This window comes from Haplochromis burtoni, unplaced genomic scaffold, assembly GCF_018398535.1.
Source record: "Haplochromis burtoni strain Fernald_Lab_line unplaced genomic scaffold, NCSU_Asbu1 Contig_12, whole genome shotgun sequence".
Lineage (NCBI taxonomy): Eukaryota > Metazoa > Chordata > Actinopteri > Cichliformes > Cichlidae > Haplochromis > Haplochromis burtoni.
In genome coordinates this window covers 1,906,794-1,927,168 of record NW_024582373.1, presented here as the reverse complement: position 1 = coordinate 1,927,168, position 20,375 = coordinate 1,906,794, and the positions used below count along the sequence as shown (strand labels likewise).

At 43.4% G+C, this 20,375-nt stretch overlaps 1 protein-coding gene across 3 annotated transcripts in view; it reads right to left on the bottom strand.

Moving 5' to 3' along the window:
- unc5b (unc-5 netrin receptor B) overlaps positions 1-20,375 on the bottom strand; it is a 52,912-nt gene that overhangs the window by 5,357 nt on the left and 27,180 nt on the right. The window contains exons 2-13 of one of the 3 annotated variants that reach the window (XM_005915405.3): positions 13,460-13,690; positions 13,025-13,168; positions 12,525-12,628; positions 10,213-10,393; positions 9,226-9,393; positions 8,112-8,276; positions 6,164-6,196; positions 2,422-2,613; positions 1,660-2,028; positions 1,482-1,569; positions 992-1,166; positions 657-896 (exon numbers count right to left, since the gene is read on the bottom strand). In XM_005915405.3, coding sequence (XP_005915467.1) covers positions 657-896; positions 992-1,166; positions 1,482-1,569; positions 1,660-2,028; positions 2,422-2,613; positions 6,164-6,196; positions 8,112-8,276; positions 9,226-9,393; positions 10,213-10,393; positions 12,525-12,628; positions 13,025-13,168; positions 13,460-13,690 — 2,090 coding nt within the window. The remainder of the gene's footprint in view (positions 1-656; positions 897-991; positions 1,167-1,481; positions 1,570-1,659; positions 2,029-2,421; positions 2,614-6,163; positions 6,197-8,111; positions 8,277-9,225; positions 9,394-10,212; positions 10,394-12,524; positions 12,629-13,024; positions 13,169-13,459; positions 13,691-20,375) is intronic. The other 2 variants (XM_014341276.2, XM_014341277.2) reach the window with 2 other exon arrangements.

Sequence of the window (20,375 nt, the reverse complement as noted above, 5' to 3'; positions counted from 1 at the left end):
GCTTCCTGCGGGACATGAAAACTCAATGTATTGCACCAAATTTAATTTGGAGAAATGAGATGGATCTGCAGAGTTGAAAGGGGATGGTACTCCTCTATCGCCCAGAACCACTATGGAAATAAGTTATATTAACTTTTAATGTTTTTATTCCGTGACATGCTTCAATATAATACACCTTGTCTATGTTATTTTCTATTTATAGTTCATTTAATTTTATTTCTTGCTATGCTTTTTGGTTTTGCATGTCCAAGTCTTATGCAGGATCTTTTGTGTTACATTATTTTTTTGCTTCGCATGTCTTCAGAGTCGTGTTATATCTCTCTTTAGTGACATAATCAACTCAAACAAGGCTATTTTTCAGCTTATCTGATGAGTATTTATTTATTTTTAAGTTTACACACCTTTGGAAGTCCCACTGTATATGTGTATGGGTACCATGTTTTGCTAAGGAAATAAAAAACGTGGAATAAATAAGACCTAATTAATTTTGGAATGTTTTCGAGTATAGGAAAATGCTTCGGGAGAGCAGAAAGACAAATGAATAGAAAGCAACAGAGACAGGAAATCGCAGGCAAGCAACGGGGTGAACGGCTTAAAGTGCACGTGAGGAGACAGTAATATAAACCCACACAGATGCATAAACATGAGAGCAGCACCTTGAGTGCATGTGGGGTGTCATGGATACAGTAGATCCGGAGGCTGTAATCCAGGGAGAGGCATGGTGCGCGGGGGGCGAAGAGAGCCAGCTGCAGGCGCTTGCAGGCAGGCTGTGGAGGGCACGACTGGCCCACAAGGCCGTATGTTCCTAGCTGCTCCATGAGAACGTGACAGCACTCCTCCTCCAGCTGCAGGTAGCATGGGGACGACAAAGTCTCCTCCCCTACAGTCAGCACCTCCTGAACAGGGATAAAAGGAGCAATCAGTGACACAAAAAAAGAGCAAAAAAAAGGGAAGGCATTCATCATTTGATACCAGCGTGAGGCTCTCTCACCTCCCATGCTCCTTGATGCGTTTGCGTTTTCAGTGTGAGAGTCCAGTCAGGTGTTGGCGTGTCTAGTTGGGCACAGTGTGGCAAAGTAAGGACAACGGGGCGATTCAGCAGCATACCAGATGGACCACAGCTCACCACAGGACTGAGTACAGTCTGACTGCCCTCAGAGGGTAACCTGTAGATATCACACACATGCACACGCTTCATTTTTAAAAGAAAATGGCACATATGTTTGGAACATCCTAACTTAAATCAAACACCAGGAACTACCCGCCGTGGTGAACCCTTACGAATAAGGGAGCAGCTGAAAGTAGCTTCTTCAATTTTAAGTTAAAGGCTGGGACAAGTTGTTGATATTTTTATCCTCAGAAGTGGAAGCGAGTCTTGCAACGGAAAGTTTTCTGATTGAGGTGAGACTAAGGTCTATTCTGCCTTCTATGTGTGAAACAGATAAGAGAAATAAAGAATTAAAGAACTAAGGGGCACTCACGTTGTTTTGTCCCACTTGTTGATGATGAGGTACATTTCATAGAACTTCCCCTGGGGGATTGTGCCAGGGGGGACCAGCAAACTTACACCTAAAAAAGAGAAGGGGGTCATGACTTATCTTGTCTTCAATGCATCTAAAGGTGTCTTCAGTTATCACTAGCTACAAATCAGCTTTGTACCTGTATTGGGAATAGTGAGGCGTCCTCCTAGATTTCCAAGCGTGGCGCTTGTACTCAACCCAGCCTCTCTGGATAGCGTGTGGGTGTGATACTCTCGCTCTCTGCCCACGGTACCCACCGACTTTAAGCTGAGGATCTCTCCGTCACCTGAGCTTATGTCATTGGGAAGCTCCAGGGAAGAAAGCGTGGAGGAGTTATACACCTTGATTTTCAGGCTGGGCAGGGGGTCCAGCAACGGAGAGGTGGTCATGGGGATTTTGTGGGGGCTGTCGTTGACCCCTTGTTGGAGGGAGAAGAGCGGCCCGCGGAAAGCCCCCGCTGTGGCTGTCAGATCTGGAGGAGCTGAGGGATGTAGAGGGTGAGGGTTATCTGTGGGTACGGGAGAAGAGAGGAGCTTATCACTAGAAATGACACGAGCAGGGCTGAGAGAGCCGAAAGTGACGCCAGTGGAATGGATTAATGTTGCTAATTAATATTTGATGGCAAGAGCAAGAGAAAGGACACCATGACGAATGTTTAAAATGTAAAAAATGTAACGCAGTAAAGAATGGAGAGCTGACTGAGAGGAGATAATGGTATAAGAGAATTAATTTATGGGATGATATAAATAGCAACGCGATGATAAAAATGAGCAGGGACAGTGTTTCTATGAAAATAAGAAAAACACGAGAATAGCTGTGGGGAAAAAAGGAACAATGCAAAAAAAAATTGAGTGCAAATACCTGCCGACTCACGCGAGTGTGCATGCGTGTGCAAACTCACCCTGTCTGGGAGGTTTGTAGTTGCCAGGGTGGAACGCGGTGGTGAGAGCTGATGAAGAATCGGTGATGTCTCCGTGGAGATGTCGGCATCTGCGGCGGTATGCGAGCACTCCCACGCACAGTGCCATTATTACGCTCAGCGGCAGGGCCACGAGAACCGTGTAGACTGCTACACCCATACCTGGAGCCAGGGCTGAAAGAGGGACAGAAAGCCAAGACATCATCAAGAGACTCAGATGAAAACACACATTTACATCTGCAGGGAAAACCATGAGGGAAGGAAGCATAATGTATGGCATATCATCTGATTTACTACATGCTGTAGAGTAAGCAGAATAAATTAGTCATGGAAGTCTAAGTTAGTGCTGAAAGCATTTGCTGATTAATTCATTAGTTCATCATCAGACTAAAAACAGAGTCCTGAACATAAAAAATATATTTTGAAAAATCTTTTTTTTTTCTTATATAGCTGTAAATCCAATTTGTTGGGGGTCAATGTATTGAGTGGGGTAAAAAATAACTTTCCTAGAACTCAGGAAATGACCTCTAATTAGTAATTAGTAACATCTGTAATTAATAAAAAAAAATCAGATTTATCTGTGTTAAAATAAATCAATTTGTGTTTTCAGCCTTTTTAGATCAGGGCTGGCATAGCTGCTCACTTTTGTAGGTACGGCTGTTCAACTGTTCTTTAATGCAAATATTTAATCAGCCAATCACATGGCAGCCACTCATTGCATTTAGGCCTGTGGACATGGTGAAGATGACCTGGTGAAGTTCAAACTGAGCCTCAGAATGGGGAAAAAAGGTGATTTAAGTGACTTTGAATGTGGTATTGTTGTTGACGCCAGAGGTCAGAGGAGAAGGGTCAGGCTGCTTTGAGCTGATAGGAAGGCAACGCTACTCAAGTATCCACTTATTTCAACCAAAATTTGCAGAAGAGCATCTCTGAACAACACGATGAACCTTGAAGCAGATGAGCTACAGCAACAGAAAACCACACTGATACCACTCCAACAAATAACTGAGGTTACAATTCACACAGGCTCACCAAACTTGGGCAATAGAAGACTGAAAAAACATTGCCTAGTCTGATGAGTCTCAGCATGGATCCATGCTGCCTGCATCAGTGGTTTAGGCTGCTGATGGTGGTGTAATGGTGAGGAGGAGATTTTCTTGGGACACTTTTGGGGCCCTTAGTAACAACTGAGCATTTTTTAAACACCACAGCCAACTTGAGTATTGTTGCTGACCATGTCTATCTCTCTGTGACCACAATATATATCTCAATATTGAACAGATCTCAGATCTGGTGACAGATCCAGTATAGCTCCTTTGGGATGTGGAGGAACGGGAGATTCACATCATGGATGTGCAGCCAATCTTGTTTAATCTATGCAACGAAGAATTAAAGCAGTTCTGAAGGCAGAAAGGTGTCTAAACTGTTATTAGTAAGGTGTACCTACTAAAGTGGCTGTTAATGAGTTTAGCTAGTTCGTTTCATTTCTCTTTAAAACAGCACTGGCACAAATAGCAGACCGACTCAACGCTCTAGTTGCTGCACTTGAATGACCTCCCCAGCATGATTATGATGTAACAGATGGGGCACAAAATACTCAGCCCGCATACCACATGGGCTAAAGTCCTAAGCAGCAGAGGCTTGAGCGCTACTACCCGACAGGACCCCTACTGCATGCTATTGCATTTACCCGCTCCCCCTCCCCGTCTATCTCAATTTGCACCGTCAAATCAATTGCCCCCAACCCCTAAAAACCACCTCCTCCCTTAAAAATGGCTCTTAAACATGCTATAAAGCTTCACAGAAAGCTGATTAAAGGGTGTATCGACTAGAGTTACGGTCATTTTAGTGATCACCATACTATTACAGCTCAACATAAACATGTTGTCCAGGAAACTGAAAGAGATCAATTAATATTGAAAAGCTTCAAAGAGAAAATACTCCACTGATCTGATATATTAAATCACCATACAGGCCATTATGTGACCAGTAATTGCATTGTCTTTTCAATGATATGATAAAATTGACTGTTTCTGCAGTCTGAGACTTTAATCCCCTGTTATAGTGTTACTTTCCATAAAAAAGATAACAGTGAGCTGCATGCAGTAAGCAGAGGAAAAGAGAGCCCCGGTGTCTGAGCATATGCAGATACTCTGAGTATCATTGGTATCAGGGGAGAAAAAGATGGATTTATTCATACCTAGAAAATCAGGCAGCTTAAGCCTCGTAGCTTTCGCTGAAACTTAGAAATGAATTTTTACACGGAGCAAAGCCCGTGGATTTTCTTGCCCATCTGTTCCACTGGAAGTGCATTAAAAATGATGATGATTATGAGGAATGGGCCCAATAATTCTTGTGGCTTTGGAGTACTTGTGGACACTTTGTTGTTTTTAAAGACATACTTTACGATTGCTTCACTCTGGTCTGCCTGTCACTATGCACCATGTAGTCAGTTTAAATATAGAAATCATCCCTGAAAGGCCCATTAATAAACAGCTCCTCCAGGGGGTGTTTGGCCCTAACTTCACCTGTTCCCCACCGAGCTCCCTCCCACGTCTCCGGCTGGGTGATTGGTTGTGACTGGTCAGCAGGCTCGCCACAGCCAGACCCAAACCAGACACGTGAGGGAGTCGCGCCACAGTAGCAAAGAAGAGAAGACAAGGAGCAAAGTTGGCGGGAGACGAAGAGGAGCAAAAAAAAAAAAAAAAAGGAGAGGGAGAAGGAGTGGACGGCCTAGATAGACTCACAGGAGGAGAGAGAGCTAGATGAGAGGCAATTTGGCAAAAGGGACAGGAAGAAGTTAGATAAGGTTGTGATTTGTAGAGAGGACAGAGGGATTATAAGTGTGTTGAGGAGGGGAGAGGAGATAAGGATAGCAGTGCTTTAGGAAAGAAGACAACCAAAGACACTACAGAGCAGCGGTTAGAGCTGAAGAGAGGGTGGAGGATAAGAAAGCCGGAGGCAGGCGGGCTGTGGAAGAGGAGAGCTCCCATGCTCACGTGGCGCGATTGAACCGAATCGGACAGCCGTCCACACTTATTACCAGAAACGGAACAATAGCGAATTAGGTGCATTACTAAGGCTGCTCTCCCCTGAGTCCACATCACATTGAGCTGGAGGAATTACCATCACTTTAAATGTAAACTATATCACAGATTAACTGAGAGTCAGACAGAAATCAAGGGCTTTTCTCCTGCGAGCGCTGTGCTTCTACCACACAGCCTATGGATCAAGGAGTCTCAGCTTAGAGGCATGTCATTTTGCTCACTCCATAACAGAGTTGTCATGACGGAGTAGCTCTCGCTAAACCATTCTGGGCAGTATGTGTAATTACACCAGCATTTTGTAATCAGATACTGCTTTTTCTCCCCCCCCCCTTTACAATCACAATAAGCTTCTGTACAAAAGATGAGACATGCTAGGACTGAGTCAGCTCTGAAACCAATGTTACACTTAGTCAACACACTAGACAAGCGTGGATAACAACACTCATAAGCAGGCTGGACAAGAAGGTGAGGCGTGTCTACGCTGAGCGTGATGCAAGCTGACATAAAAGCACGGACAGACAGGCAACACAAAAAGCTGCACGCATTCAGCCCCACGTGCTAACGCAAGGTGTTAGGAGTCCTAACCTGCGTGAGCAGAGAGACACACGACATACACAACACAAAAGGCAAGCGGCGTGAAGCGGTGACAGAGCAAAGTCATGGGAAGGTGGACTTACGATGGCTTGTATGTTCAATAGAAATCTTTTTATCTGTTTGAACAGGAGAAAAAACCCCCCCCAAAAAAAAAACATAATGTAAAAAATGGGTGGACTGGTTTGTTATGCAAATGAAAGATGCAATAACATAATACAAAGCCAAAACAGGAACGTAAACAATAGCTCAATCTGTGAACATAAAATGCATACTACAGGCAAGAAATGATAAATTCATATTAAACAAACAAACAAACCTCTTCTAGAAATGTGCGAAAATGTGAGATAAATTTCAGCATAACTGTTTATTTGTGGCACGAGGAAAAATAACACTCTGAATAATATCAGTATCATATGGATGAGGCTGCTTCAGAAAATGAACCAGGACTCTGGCGGTTGTGTGGTACATGACTGACACCAAGTAGACTGAAACCTGAATGTTATCCTCTTCATCCTATGAGGACAAAAAAAACATCTCCGCTGACGGGAACAATCATTCCTACGATAACACCGGCGTGAATCATCACCAAGTGGTTTGAGGAAATATGGAAACCATCTTTCAGGATTGTGTCGCTGACTAGATCTCAAATCAAATAAGCGTCTCTCCGTGGCATCATCAGAACGCACAAATGGCTTCCCCAGATGCTGCCATTTGTCCAATTGCAATTAGAATCTACCAGGATGCGATGAAGATGAGGGTTTGCGGTGTCTCAGAGCATTTGCACATTTACGACTCGGGGTATTTAGCCGATCCTCGGAGGGATTAACATTGCGTGAGCTAAAGAGTCTGATTTCTGATTAAAGCGTGCGAGGGATGCAAAGAGCTCTAATATCATCAGGTGTGTTTGTGACCACGGGATAGTCATACATGATGTGCTGGGAACATGAATAAGTCAGTCAGTAACTTGTAGTTTGCAGACTGACACATTTACAGATTTTCGACAGCACAGTGCTTCTCATCCTCGCTCCCTGTCAGAGCCACTCGAGTGCTCGTTTTTTTCCCCGATGGCCTCCTTAGAACGCCGGCTACGTGCAGCCGGATCGGACAGCAGCGTATTCCGTCTAAAGTGGGTGCTCTGTGGAAGCTTGTTTATGGCAGGACTCGCATGTGTGTGTGTGGCTGACACGGCTGACGCTCAGCATTGGTTTGATTGTGCATATGATCCCCCCTGCGACACACACACCTTCTGCAACCCAGCTGCACGTGCATTTAGAAGGTTTGTCTCTGCATACTTGGGCGTGTTTGCATCTCTGTGTGTGTGTTTTTTTTAAGCGTGCGCTTGAATGTATTTCTCTCGCCCTGCCTTTTGTGGATGTGCATCTCTAAGATTCTAATGCGCTGTCAGCTGGATTCCTCCCAGCTCATCACGGGCTGCACATTGGGTGTCAGCGCGAGTCTGACTCACTCTCATATGCTCTTCCCTGTGCTAATTTTTCGACTTGGCTGTGTCATGCTCGCTTCCCACTCCACGCACATCTTTCACTTTCCCCCCTCTCTCTCTCTCCATCTGTGGTTCTTTAGATGTGGATCAGTTGCCTGCTCTCCTTGTGAACCTGAATTTTTCCTCCTGAAACATCTGTCTGCGATTTCCCTCTCCCCCCCCCTTTTATATCTCTCACCATGTTGCAGTGGCTCAACGCCTCGGGAATACAGTTTCTTACCAAATAGCTTTGAAATATAATATGTCTTATAAAAGTGTGAGCAAAGAAATCACCGCCTGCGAGATCAATTCAACAACCGCCTGAAGGAGAAATTATGCTGTTAGGGAAATGACCCCTATGGATACATCAATAACACCATCTTCTATCAACCATAAGCATCAGTGAGTGAATTCAACAGATGGTGGTCTCTATTAAAAGGCAGGGGAGAGTATTAGGTTACATTACATACATGAAGAAATACATATACATAAGCCAAATATTTACCCAGCTTTGATGTTTAACATCCAGTTCCAACATATTGGACACTTACTTCTTGCACATAACCCCTCAGTGCAGTTCTTGCTCTCCATCATGCTGCCACTGCAGTGCTTTCCTCCATTTATGGGTGGGGGGGCTTGACACTCTCGGCTGCGCCAGTGGGTGCACTCTGTCCCACAGGCGGACCACTTTGCCCACTCAGTCCATCCTCCATCCACTGGAATGAAAACAGAGATGTGAGTCACTTTACAGTAAGCCAACAGCAAAACAGTTTAATCGCTTCGGGTAAAGGGGAGTTGGGCATGCTGTTATAATGCAGTCTGATGCATATGTAATGGCTCGAAGTGCATAATTTAACAATTTTGCACAAAAAAAAAACAAAACAACATTCTGTGCTTTGGAGTTAGGGTGGTCTAGACAGGATGTTATGTGACTGTACAACATTGCACTGTGTTCCCAGTGCAGGCACCTCTTAACAGTGAAGCCACGGCTTTTGCAAGAGCAAACACTCCTCTGTGCTCTTTGGGAAAAGTTATGATGGAGTAAACAGTCGTCTGGTTTTCTCTAACATGGACCACAACCTCAAATATGATCAGACAATGTTTATTGAAATTGAATGGTGAATGGAGAAAGCAAAGATCTAGGCCTGGTGTCTAATCAGGTACTTAGACTCGATTGCATTAATCAGGCATCCAGAAACACTGGGAGGATTTCTTTAAATCATGATTTGTCTTTCAATGAGCATCTTAAACAAATGTTACGGTCTGCTTTCTTGCATTTGCACAATATCTCTAAAATTAGAAACGTCCTGTCTCAGAGTGATGCTGAAAAACTAGTTCAATTCAATAATTCATCTAATTTATTATTGTCAGGCCACTTTAAATGCTCCCTGAAAAGCCTTTGGTTGATCCAAAAAGAAGAGCTTTTTTCTCCAATACTGGCTTCTCTTAACTGTTAAATCCTGAATGGACATTAAATCCTTCTCCTCAGATACAAGGTCTCGATGAATCAGGCCCTATCTTATCTTAAATACCTCATAGTACCGTATCACCTCAATAGAGCACTTTCAGATAAATTATCTCCAGCTGAGGAACAAAACTGGCAGCTGTTTGTTTACTTAAAATCTGAACATTTTAGAAATCAACAAATGAGTATCTGGTCTTCACCTGGGCATAGCGTGGTGCAAGTTACTCTCTGTACCGGCGGGCCCTCACAGAAGGCTCCTCCGTTCAAAGGGGCCGGATTGGTGCAACTGCGTGTCCGACGCTGCCAGCCACGCCCACAGCGAGCGTTGCACTCCGACCACTCCGTCCAAGAAGACCAACCTCCGCTCACTGAGACGCACAAAATGAGACAAAGTGAGCAAGTCTGAAAGTTAATACGTGGATGATTTTTAACATTCATGACAATCACTTTATCAACTCTTGCTATTATATTTAACATACATATCAGTGAGTGATGGCCAGGATCACCTCCTGAGGTATATTTACTGAAATCTGTCTACCACACTTACACCAATCAGGTGCAACATTAAAACAACATGCTTGATATTGTGTAGGGCCCTGATAGGAGATTTGATTTTTCAAAGCAGTGCATTGGCAGTGGATGCTTGGGATCATGTTGCTTGTAGGGTAAAGCTGTGCTTTTGGTGCATGATGTGGGTGCGATTTAAGTATTTCTTGTGTGCATCGTTCACTCTCCTGGTGGGGAGAGGCTGCTGCAGTTGCAGAAAGTGGAGTTGCTTGGTCTACAGTAATGTTGGTAATAATATTCTAATAATCATAAAAGTAAAAATAATTTAAACTCGTCCAAAGATCAAAGGTTTACTAGCAGAACTTTAAATTTGTTTTAGTGGTTTAACTGCTAATATACATCTACTGAAAAAATTCTACCATTAATTAAGTTCACTGAGTATTAAAGATTTACACAAGAGGGGCTAAAATTACAATTCATTGTTTTTTTCAGTCAGTTATTGCTCAGCATATTGAATCACTAAACCAAAGAACCAAACAGATGATTCTGATAATGGCTACATGCTGTCACAAGTCGAATTCATAACCAGCATTTCATAGTTTTTTTCTTTAATCCAAAGCAAACGTGTCATTAATGTGAGGAGGTGTGAGGTGTGGAGGGGTGCGAAACGGATGTGTTACCATAAACAATAAGCGTAGCTGTGCTGCTGCGTCTTTTGGCAACCACATTTCGAGCCACACAGGTGTAGTTAGCCGTGTCCGAAAGTCTGGCCTGCTTGATGATCAGATCGTGATCAATCGTGATCAGAAAATTGGAGTCCTGCGATGGATCAATGACATCCTCATTTTTCAGCCAGTCAACCTGGAGACAAGCAAGAATAGGCCGACACATACCGCTGAAATAAAGATGAGGAAACCTCAAAAAGGTTATGAAAGTTATAATTATCCAACATAAAAAAATAAATAAATAAAATTACAAATCAGGCGCTTCACACTCACAATGAGTAAATATAGAAAACAAGAAATTAGCTCTCACAGTCTCAGATGCTCGATGTTATTTTCGTTTTGACTCAAATGTTTCTTTGGCAGGTATTTTTTTTTCACATAAAATCAGCAGGTGTGCATGCATAAATATGAGTCATCTCACCACGCACAGAGCCATTCAGTAAACACGGTAAACCTGCAGTGTATCAAGCCATCACAACACAAAGTATTGATCAAACACGCAGTCAAAATGTGATTGTTTTTGCCAAGCAAAAACACTAATTTGTTTCTTCTCTCGAAAAATGTCTTTCATTCACTTTTATTTTGACTAATTTTTGCCTTTTTAATGGGCAAAAATCCATAACTAACTGATTACATTAACAAAATTGGTATAATTTTATAATTAAACCAATTTGCTTTTATTTTGAAATTTACGTAACGTGCTTTTTATGTCAAAATTCTCCTGGTTAATAGGTATCTAAAAAGAAAAAGACAGCTTTCACAATACAAATGTGGATAAAATAAGCAATTCAGATACAAGGTTTTACAGTTAGACTAGCTTGGTGTTAAAACATGACACAAGCATATTTCTTTGCGTGTTTTAGTGACTCTTTTATTGATGGTGTCAAAATGTCAGCATCTCGCCCTTTACTTTCTTTTCTTTTGTTTTATGCTGCAGATTGCACAGCATAAATCTGAAATCAAAACAACACAACACAAAAGGATTTGAGCTGTTTATTGCTCATCAGAATCAAGAAGAAAAATATGAGTGTGAAAGTGTTGAAAAGGCTACAGAAGAGGAACAAATTAGCCCCCCTATGAAAAATTCATTCTTTAAAAGTATTTCCAAAGTGCCGTCAAACAGAGTAAGGAATTTTTTAACACAGCTTTTCCAAACATGCGTGTCTTTGTTTGGATGCTTATAATATTTTACTTTGCACATAAATACGATTTTTATTCAGAAAACACAAAAACTACCAGGGTCAAAATGATTAGCTCTCCCAATGCTAATGGTCAATTGTGCGTCCTTTTTGCTGCATAACAGCCTGCAGCCTGCAGGTCAGATTTCATGGTCTTCTGCAATGGACCTTCAGTTCACCCCACAGATTTTTCATTAAGATTCAAGTCAGAGTTTTGTGCAGGTCAGTCAGTAACCTTCACTTTGAGCATTTGGAGGTAGTTCTCTCTTCCTGATTCCTTCTATCTTGTCAGGATTCTTACTTTCAGTCATACTCAAGCATAATACTCCCACCACCATGTTTCACGATGGGGTCACTGCTCTTTGGGTTGTATGTCTCTCCTTTCTTTCTCCAAACATGAGCAGCGCTTCTGCGGTTAAAGCGCTCCAGTTTCATCTCATGTTCCTGACGTCGCTAAATCATTCACTAGTGTCTTGGCAGTTATTCTGGGGTCTTTAGACTCATCTCTCACTACTTTTCTTTCCAGAGCCTTTGAAATCTTTTGCTTCCTGCCTCTCCCAGGCTTGTTCTGTACTGTATGGCTCGCTTTGAATTTCATGATCATACTTCTCCCTCCAGTTCTTGACACTTGGAAATGCTGCGATAACTTTGTAAATCCATCTCCTGCTTTGCGAGCATCAACAACTCTTTTTCTTAAGTCTAAACAGATTTCTTTTGTTTTTGCTGTGATGCTTTCTCAAGTGACAGCTCAAACCCTTGCTGAAGTTTTTATGCTGTGTGTAAATTGGACGATAACCCTTAGTTTTGTAATACGCCTCAATAAAAAGGTCAGTTTTTCAGGAGGCTAATAATCTTGGCTTTTATCACTTTTTTCTGAAATAATTCTGTTATTGTGTGCAAATAGAGATAATTTATGCTCTCTAAAGAGAGCTAGTATGTGTAGAAATGCTGTAATGTTGAAAACCCTATGCTCTTTAAAAAAAAGTCCTTGGTAAAGTTTTGACAAAGACTTTAAATTTCATAGGGGGGTTACAAATTCAGTCCTCATCTGTAGGTGATGAGAGTCACGGTGGGGAGAAAAGCATTTACCTCGGCAGCAGGCATACCCTCTGGGGGGCGACACTGCAGCAGCACCTCCTGCTCAAGACGCACCTCCCGCCCCAAAGGCTCCTGTTCAAAGTTTTTTCTCAAGTCTACAGAGGGCGACACACATGCAGTCAGCAGTTAGTGAAGGCTGCCCTGTGACAGCAGAGAGTGACACTCAGTTTATCTCAGCGACACTGCCTGTCACACGCGCACACACACACACCAGGCAAAGCCCCCAAAAGCCTCAGTAACTGTGTCATTTTTCCACACTCCAGACTCTCATAAACATGCGACGTGTCAATCACACCGCGCCCTACATTACTACCAGGGATCAAGATGGAGTGTTACGGCAATTTATTTGCATATATACTTAAACTGACGCGTGTGACAAGGAGAAAGTTGAAAACATTTGCCCTTTCGCTGTTTCTCTTCCTCTTGCTCTCTCACTCTGTCTCTCACACGCATACGTGCAGCATGTGCAAACGCGCCGCCTTGATACTGACATGCAATGCGAACGTAGGCGCGGCTGCTCTTGGTGGTGCCAGCTGAGCTCCAGGCCACACACTGGCACCAGTAGTCCTCCAGTCCGAACAGCTCCTCCACCTGGGTCCTCGACACTGAGATGTCCACCTCCCGCACCACCAGGCCTGTGCAGAGTGAGAAAGGGAGCGAGAGAGAGAGAGAGAAGAGAGACACGGGAAGAGCAGGAGAGTGAGAGATTAGTGAGGCACATTTTTCACAGTGCATATAAATAATGCATTGGCTGCAGGCCAAAAGCAGTTAACGTGCACATAAAATCCTATAGGAGCTAATGGATTATGTAGTTGAAAATGATGTTAGTAATTGAGGATGATGTTTATGTCTGTAAAATACAAGGTGACATTACTGTGTGTGTATGTGAGTGTGTGTTTACAGTGTGTGAGCGTGCAGGTCTTCACCTGTGATCTGGTCCAGACTCTCTCTAGTGACGTGATCGTTTTGGTTCACCCACTCTCCGTTACATTTGAAGTAGATTTGGGTGGCGGGTGACGCCCGGCAGCGCAGCTGGACTGGACGGTTCTTCACTATGAAAGCATCCTCGGGTTCTAGCAGGAATTCTGGGAGAGGTTCTGCCGGCGCTGACGGGAAGGAGTCAGGAAGAACCTCGGCCTCGCTGTAGTCGCTGCTCTCTGGAGAAAAAAAAAGGGGTGGGGGGGTGGGGGATAGAAATGATTTACCAACCTGACAAAAGAGCAGTGCAGTGAATCTGATCTATGGCAAATCTGCAGCTTCTCCTGGTCGCTGACCTCACTGACGAGGAGGTATGGAAAAAGCAAAATGCCAAATTTGTCCATATCACTAACCTATCACACATCGAAAGAGAGAAAATGTCTGTATGACAGCTTATTTTGTGTGCCCCTCTCAAGCTTTGGGGGAAAGCCACTCTGTAAGTGCATTTCAAGAAGACATTTAAGGTGCTGATAGTTTGTACCATCATGGAAGAAGTACAGTGACATTTTTGCCTCCCTGTATAACCAGCAATCTGGACAAGGCAGACCCCCTGCTCTAGTTTCTCTGGAAGAGTCTGTGCTTCTCAGCTGGAGCAGAGAGCCGCTGACCTTCTGCGGGTCAGTCCTGTTGATCGCACATTATCCCATGACATTTTCGATGTGACACGTCCGTCTTGGAAAAGCTGTCAAAAGCTTTTCCTGGCAGGAAGGACACAGTCTTTCTGACCTCTTTTGTCAGACGCGGTACTCTAATGATGATGAGTAGATCCCAAGCAGTGTATCAATGATGTTTATTGCAGAAGACAGATTTGTGTATATGGACTGATAATGCGTGACAAAATGTGTGCTATACAGATAAATAGGAAAAGTTGTGACAGTAGTCAAAATAAATAAAATGGCCTGGACAGCTTCAAGAATATTACAATAATGTATAAAAATAAACCGTGCTGCAACTCATATATGTATTACATGAACTGTATCCTTGTGTGCACGAGTGTGTAGGTGCACAGGTGGACTGGAAAAGACCGTGTGACAGCACGGCAGGGATATAAGGGTCTGCTTTGAACATGAAAAGTTAGCACAAAAGTAGCACATACATAAAAAGTGTAGGCATACTTTGAAAGCTGCGATAGGTCAGCACGTGCTCCAAATGTTCTCTCGTTTTGTTGAACAGCTACACACAGGTGACTAATGAAAGGCAAAACAAATAAAAACTGTTGGGACACTGAACAGCTTCGGTGCATTTTGGCATTTGGGCTACAAGTGTCTCAAACATTTTCCCAAAATATAGTCGCTCATTTCACTCTGCAAACGCTCAAAAACCAGAATGGCGGTGATTTGGGGAAGACAATAATGTGACAATAAAAGCTGCAAAAGTGACAGAAACTGAGACTTTTGTAAGGATGAAAAAGCTGCAGGGAATGTGTGTTCTCATCACATGATAATAATCACAATGGTAAATGGACTGGGTCTTATATAGTGCTTCTTCAGAGTTTTTTTGATTAAATGTTTTACTTCCATTGTCTGTTTTGCATTCATTTAAAGTGTTTTACTATTTGCTTGCGTTTTCTTAAGTTGCAGTATGTTTGACCTCTCAGGGCCTCTGTAGCACTGTCATTTTGGAACAGACCACTACCATCAGTCTAAAAATGACTAGTCATAGCCTAAAGATGACAATTTATACTCATTTGCAGGGACCCTTCTCTATAAGGGGATAATTTGACCTGAATTGAAGCAGGAAAATGACCCTCATGCCATAACAGCCGTTGGATCCCCTCATTGTAGAGATGAGGAGTCCAGGTTTTCCTTTAATTTTGCCCCACTCTATCATACTGGTCCCATCCCTTGCATTTCTGAGGAATACAGGTTCTTATAAATTTTTTTATGTCTGACTTTACAGCAGAAAACTTGTTTTTACCTGGTTGTAAAAATGATGTGGAGTGAATGAGCATTAACGTGAAGATGATTTACATTTTCTCCAGTCAGGATAATCCAAAAGCTAAAGGCATATCGAACTCGGTGCGCTGTCTTCACTTCACATGTATGCCTACAGATGAATTCACATATGTGGGAGCCGCTCACTGGAAACTGTGCTTTTCCTACACTACAGCCTTACAGCCTTGCAGTTCTCAAATCTCATCCTCTATATTCAGAATGGCTAAAACAAAAGAGAGAGAGAGAGATGCGTGAGCAAATTCAGCTGCTTTTAAACTACGAGATTTAAACAAGGCAGATTTGCAGTGTTCAGTTTTCAAAATGTATCAAGCCTCAACCTGATCAGGTATTCTACAACCAGGGAACAAGAGAAAGTACTTAGAAAGATACCATCTCCTATTTTAGGAAAGTGAGCACTTGCCCACTCTCATCCCACTGTTCCCCTTGACAGATTCTGTCTGAGACATTAGGGAAAGCAAAGCAGAGCGCAGAGCTCGCAGAGGAAGCAGGAAAGAAAAATTGTAGCAGGATTGAAACCAAGGCCAACGAGGATTTATGGTATTCAGGAGGCTGTACCATCTTCAAGTAAAGTCACATCTATATGACTATAAAAGGTCTAGCTGAGGTAAAAGTAGAATTACCAACAACTGAGGGCTAGCCAGAGACAAGAAATGCATCAGCTGCTCAAAGCATTACAGCGATCCAGGATAGAGCGCTGTTTTTGAGCGTCTTGTTTTTGACTCTTTTCTCTCTCCCACGCAAACACTTCATTGTTCCAGTCACTGCAATCACCTGTGACCTTAAACTGAACCCTCACCTTTTAACCCACCCAGACCTCGGCAGTGTACAGTAAAAGCAGAAATGCTGACGGTGATGATGAGCTCAACGTGATCAATAAAGGTTTTCAAATACTTTTTTTCTGTTTCACTGAGCATTAATGCATCGTAAACGATCCAGCTAGCCACCAGTGCAATATTTGTGTCAGTGATGGACACCTTAAAACTAAATTTTACTTTAGTTCAACGAGAGTGGCTTCATCATACTAGACTTTTTTTGTTTCTAAATGCCAAGGGCGATCCTCAAGGAGTTTCCGAGGAATACAGCGAAACAAATAGAAACACAGGAACAAACACCACTTGTTCCTTAGAGCAGGTGTTCGCACTTTTACGTCACTTATATACGCTCAATTAAGCATGCACAATGCTGAGGATACCAGCAGGTAAACACAAACAATTATGAATAATGGAAGTTAACACATCAGAACGTGATGCTTAACCATGAACATGAATCGCATTCATTGGCATGCCTCTCTCCCTCTCTCGGTTCCTCTCTCCCTGCTAAGCTGTCGCCTCCAGTCCCTCAAACTTTGTATTCTCTGTCAATAACCAATTGTGTCGCCCCTCCCCGCCCCACTCCCCCGCTCTTTTCCCTTTGTCCGGCATTGATCGCTCTGTGTTCAAACATCGGCTGAAAACACAGCCTGTCACTCTTCAGGCGCGATGAGAGGGGGCACGGAGAGAGAAGGAGGAAAGGCAGAAAAAGAACGGTTGCAGAAAGACAAACAAAAGAGAGGCGGCGGTTCAGCCGGAGACAGAATGGAAGGAGAGCACTGCGTATTTGGATAAACCTCCCTCTCTGTGCCGTGTCTGTGTGTGTGCGCGCGTGTGCGCTCTGAGGCCTGCAGAGAGGCACAGTTTAATTAAAACACTTTTAGATGACAGAGGAAGGAGACGGACAGACAGACACCCTTTTTCTCCCCTGCATCTCTGTCTGGGATAATGGAGCTAGGGGTTTAAAGTAGAACCTGTGTTTTTGGGCCACCATACAAACATCCATCAGAGCTCAGCAGCTGGCAATTTGTGCGGAATGGAGGAGCCTTAAAGACAAGAACTCCTCACCGTGCAGCACAGCAAGTCTTTTATTACTCTAATGACAGACAGCAGACAGCTAGACAGCAAACACAGGCTTCTGGGTATTCCTTTCTAGAGCACACAATTGTGTGAACACATAGGCACAAGTAGACCCAGACACTAGATGACAACCTATAGTTATACAGAGCATTCTCAACCACTCTTATTCATGCATGCTGAACTCATCTGCAAATGAAGGAGTCCCCTCCTTCACGTTTGACTGTGTGGTGAAGTGCAGAGCTTCAGTTCGCTGTAACGGAGAGTTGAAGTGACAGTGGTCACTTCAAGGCAGGACTGCGTGGGCGAAAGACAGAGGGCGTCTGGACAGGGGTGACAGGATGGGAAGACAAGAGAGCTGGCCAAAGACAGGTCAAGAGACACTCAAAGCCAAGTGGTGAGCAGAGAGACAATAAGGCACGCGCGCACACACACACACAAATTCACACACACTGGACAGCTATAATAACTGGCAAGGGAAATGAATCACAGCAATGTCTGTCTTTGTCTAAGCCTGTGAAACTCTCTGTTGTTCTCTCTGCCCTCTCTTATTCTTTTTGCTCCTCATTCTCTCTTCCTCTCTGCTCTCCTTGTCTTCTCTCGTTCTCTCTCTCTGCTCACACACAAGTCACACAACACACAATGACACACAAGCCACATCACCACACACACACACACACACACACACACACACACACACACACACACATGAATGACTGTAATTTTCTTAGCCCCAGCGCCTCTAGCCAGAGTGGAGTCTAAAGCATCTGTACTTTATCATTACCTTTACAGAGTTAGTCATTACTGTCCCCTTCAGTGCCCTCACTATCCCAACACTGCACTCAGAAGTAGGGGAAAAGCAAGCATGAGAGAATAAAGCACAGGAGGAAGAGTACTTTGAAGAGGTCGAGCGACAGAGAAATACTACAAAAGAGACGGGGTTAAGTTGTGTTTGGCAAGATCATGAAGTTTTTATTTTTTTTATAGAAAAAAAAAGAGTTATATCAGAAACAATCGGCGGTGCAGCATCCCATTGCCTCGTATATGACGTGGCAATGCTTTCCTTCTTGCCCTCCCCTGACTCCAGTCTTCCTTCCCTCTTGCCTCCTGGATTCAAAGCACTTTGCTCTGTCCATTCAACTTCAAATGACATCTTACTTTAATGAAAAATACACATGCAAAGAAAACATGGGCCCAACTACGAAGCACAACCAACCCCAGTGCTGGGTGCTGTACTGGATGCAGCAGCACACCAGCCAGTAATTTCATGCATGATATGAATTTTTCAAATGCTGCTAAACCGGTAAACAGACAAAAATACCCACTGTGGCTTTTCAGCGTGTTTGAATGTGTTTTATTATTGGCCACCAGGCAACATATGGAGAAGGAACCTGTAAGAAATGGGCCCCTTGTTACTCATTCTCCTAAACATTTGATGCAAAATATTAATATAAGACACGATTTATTCGTTCTGACGCTAAATCTCTTCAGCGAGGCAAACATTATGGTGCCGGCCAGATAGGACCAAAAGCAACTTGGACAGGAGCTGCGTATGGTGTTTAAAATTTTATCAGTTTTAAATAATCTGACTCGTTTTGCTGTCACTTCTGGTCACTCTGCTTGGCTTTCATTGGAGGCGGAGATCAGACCCTACGCACACAATCTCAGGGAAACAGGTGAGGCAAAGATACTCAAGGCTAACAGGTGTTTTTTCTCCCAGCCACGGCTTCATTTGTGGCACAGAGTTTGGAAGAATATGTCTCAAGGCAGCACTTCACAGCTCTGCTGTGGAAACATTAACACTAACGAGCCAGATGTTGACTTTGATTACAAACAGTGGGAACAAGAAGTGGCATTACATCTAACCGAAAAGCACAACAGGCAGCCTGTTAAGGACCGACTTCATAGCCCCGTACAAAATATTACAGGTTTTGTTAACAGAGCCTAAGAGTAGGGGTCGCTGTGGCCCAGGAGGCAGAGCTGATCAACTGCTCGTTGAAAGGTCAGCGGTTTGATCCACAGTACACGCTGAAGTGTCCTGAGGCAGGATATAAATTGCCGCCAATGCATCCGACTCAACATGTGTGATAGGTAAAAGCACTCGAAGGCACAGGATAAAGTGCAGTGCGAACGTGTGTGCGCGTGTGAATGGCTGATTGTGGCTTTGAGTGCTCAGTAAGAGTAGAGAAGTACTCCATAAGTACTATTCCTGTTTATTGTTTTGGTGTTGTTGTCTTGTTTTATTTCCTTTTTAATGACAACATAGTTTTTTATTATCTATATACTACTGTAAGAGGAACCAGCCACTGCAAAATGACATATGTAAAAATATGAAAGTGGCAGAATGTTAAAACATATTACATATTATCACTGTCTGGTTCTACTCAGCCCACTGAGGTCAAACAGCTGTGAGGACAGATGGTCAAATGTGACAACACTGCTTATGACTAAGAAAACAAGACCAATTAATACAGTGATCAACAGCCATTATGCAACATTGACGTTATACATCATCCTCACCCTATCCACCTCATTATCATCATTCTTGAGAGGAAGCCCCGGGGTGCGAGTTGCACACACTACACAGAGGCAGGTCGAAAGAGACAGAGATTGATGGAGGAAGACAGTCTCTCCTTGCCTTCCTTAAAGGACAATTACATTGAGTGATTGATATTCAGCCTGACCTCATCCTCATCAGCTTGAAAAAAATCGTACAAGAGGAGAGAAAAGAAACCAGGGAGGAGGTAAAAAAGATAAAGTGAAGAGATGTGAAGACTGGAAAGAAGCATGTGTGGAGACTTAGAAGGATCTGATGGAGAATCACTGCACGTGTGAGTGGGGCAGTCACAGTGTGTGTGTATTTTGGCGTCAAGCAGGGCACAAGGCGACATGAGTACAGGTTGGAGCGACACAGCATCGCTTCTCACATCAACAAAGGCAGACGGAGTGTGAGGAGTCATGCGGTTCACCCATCTGACCGAACACGCACACACTCGCAGAAACGCTTACAACATAAGCAGCCC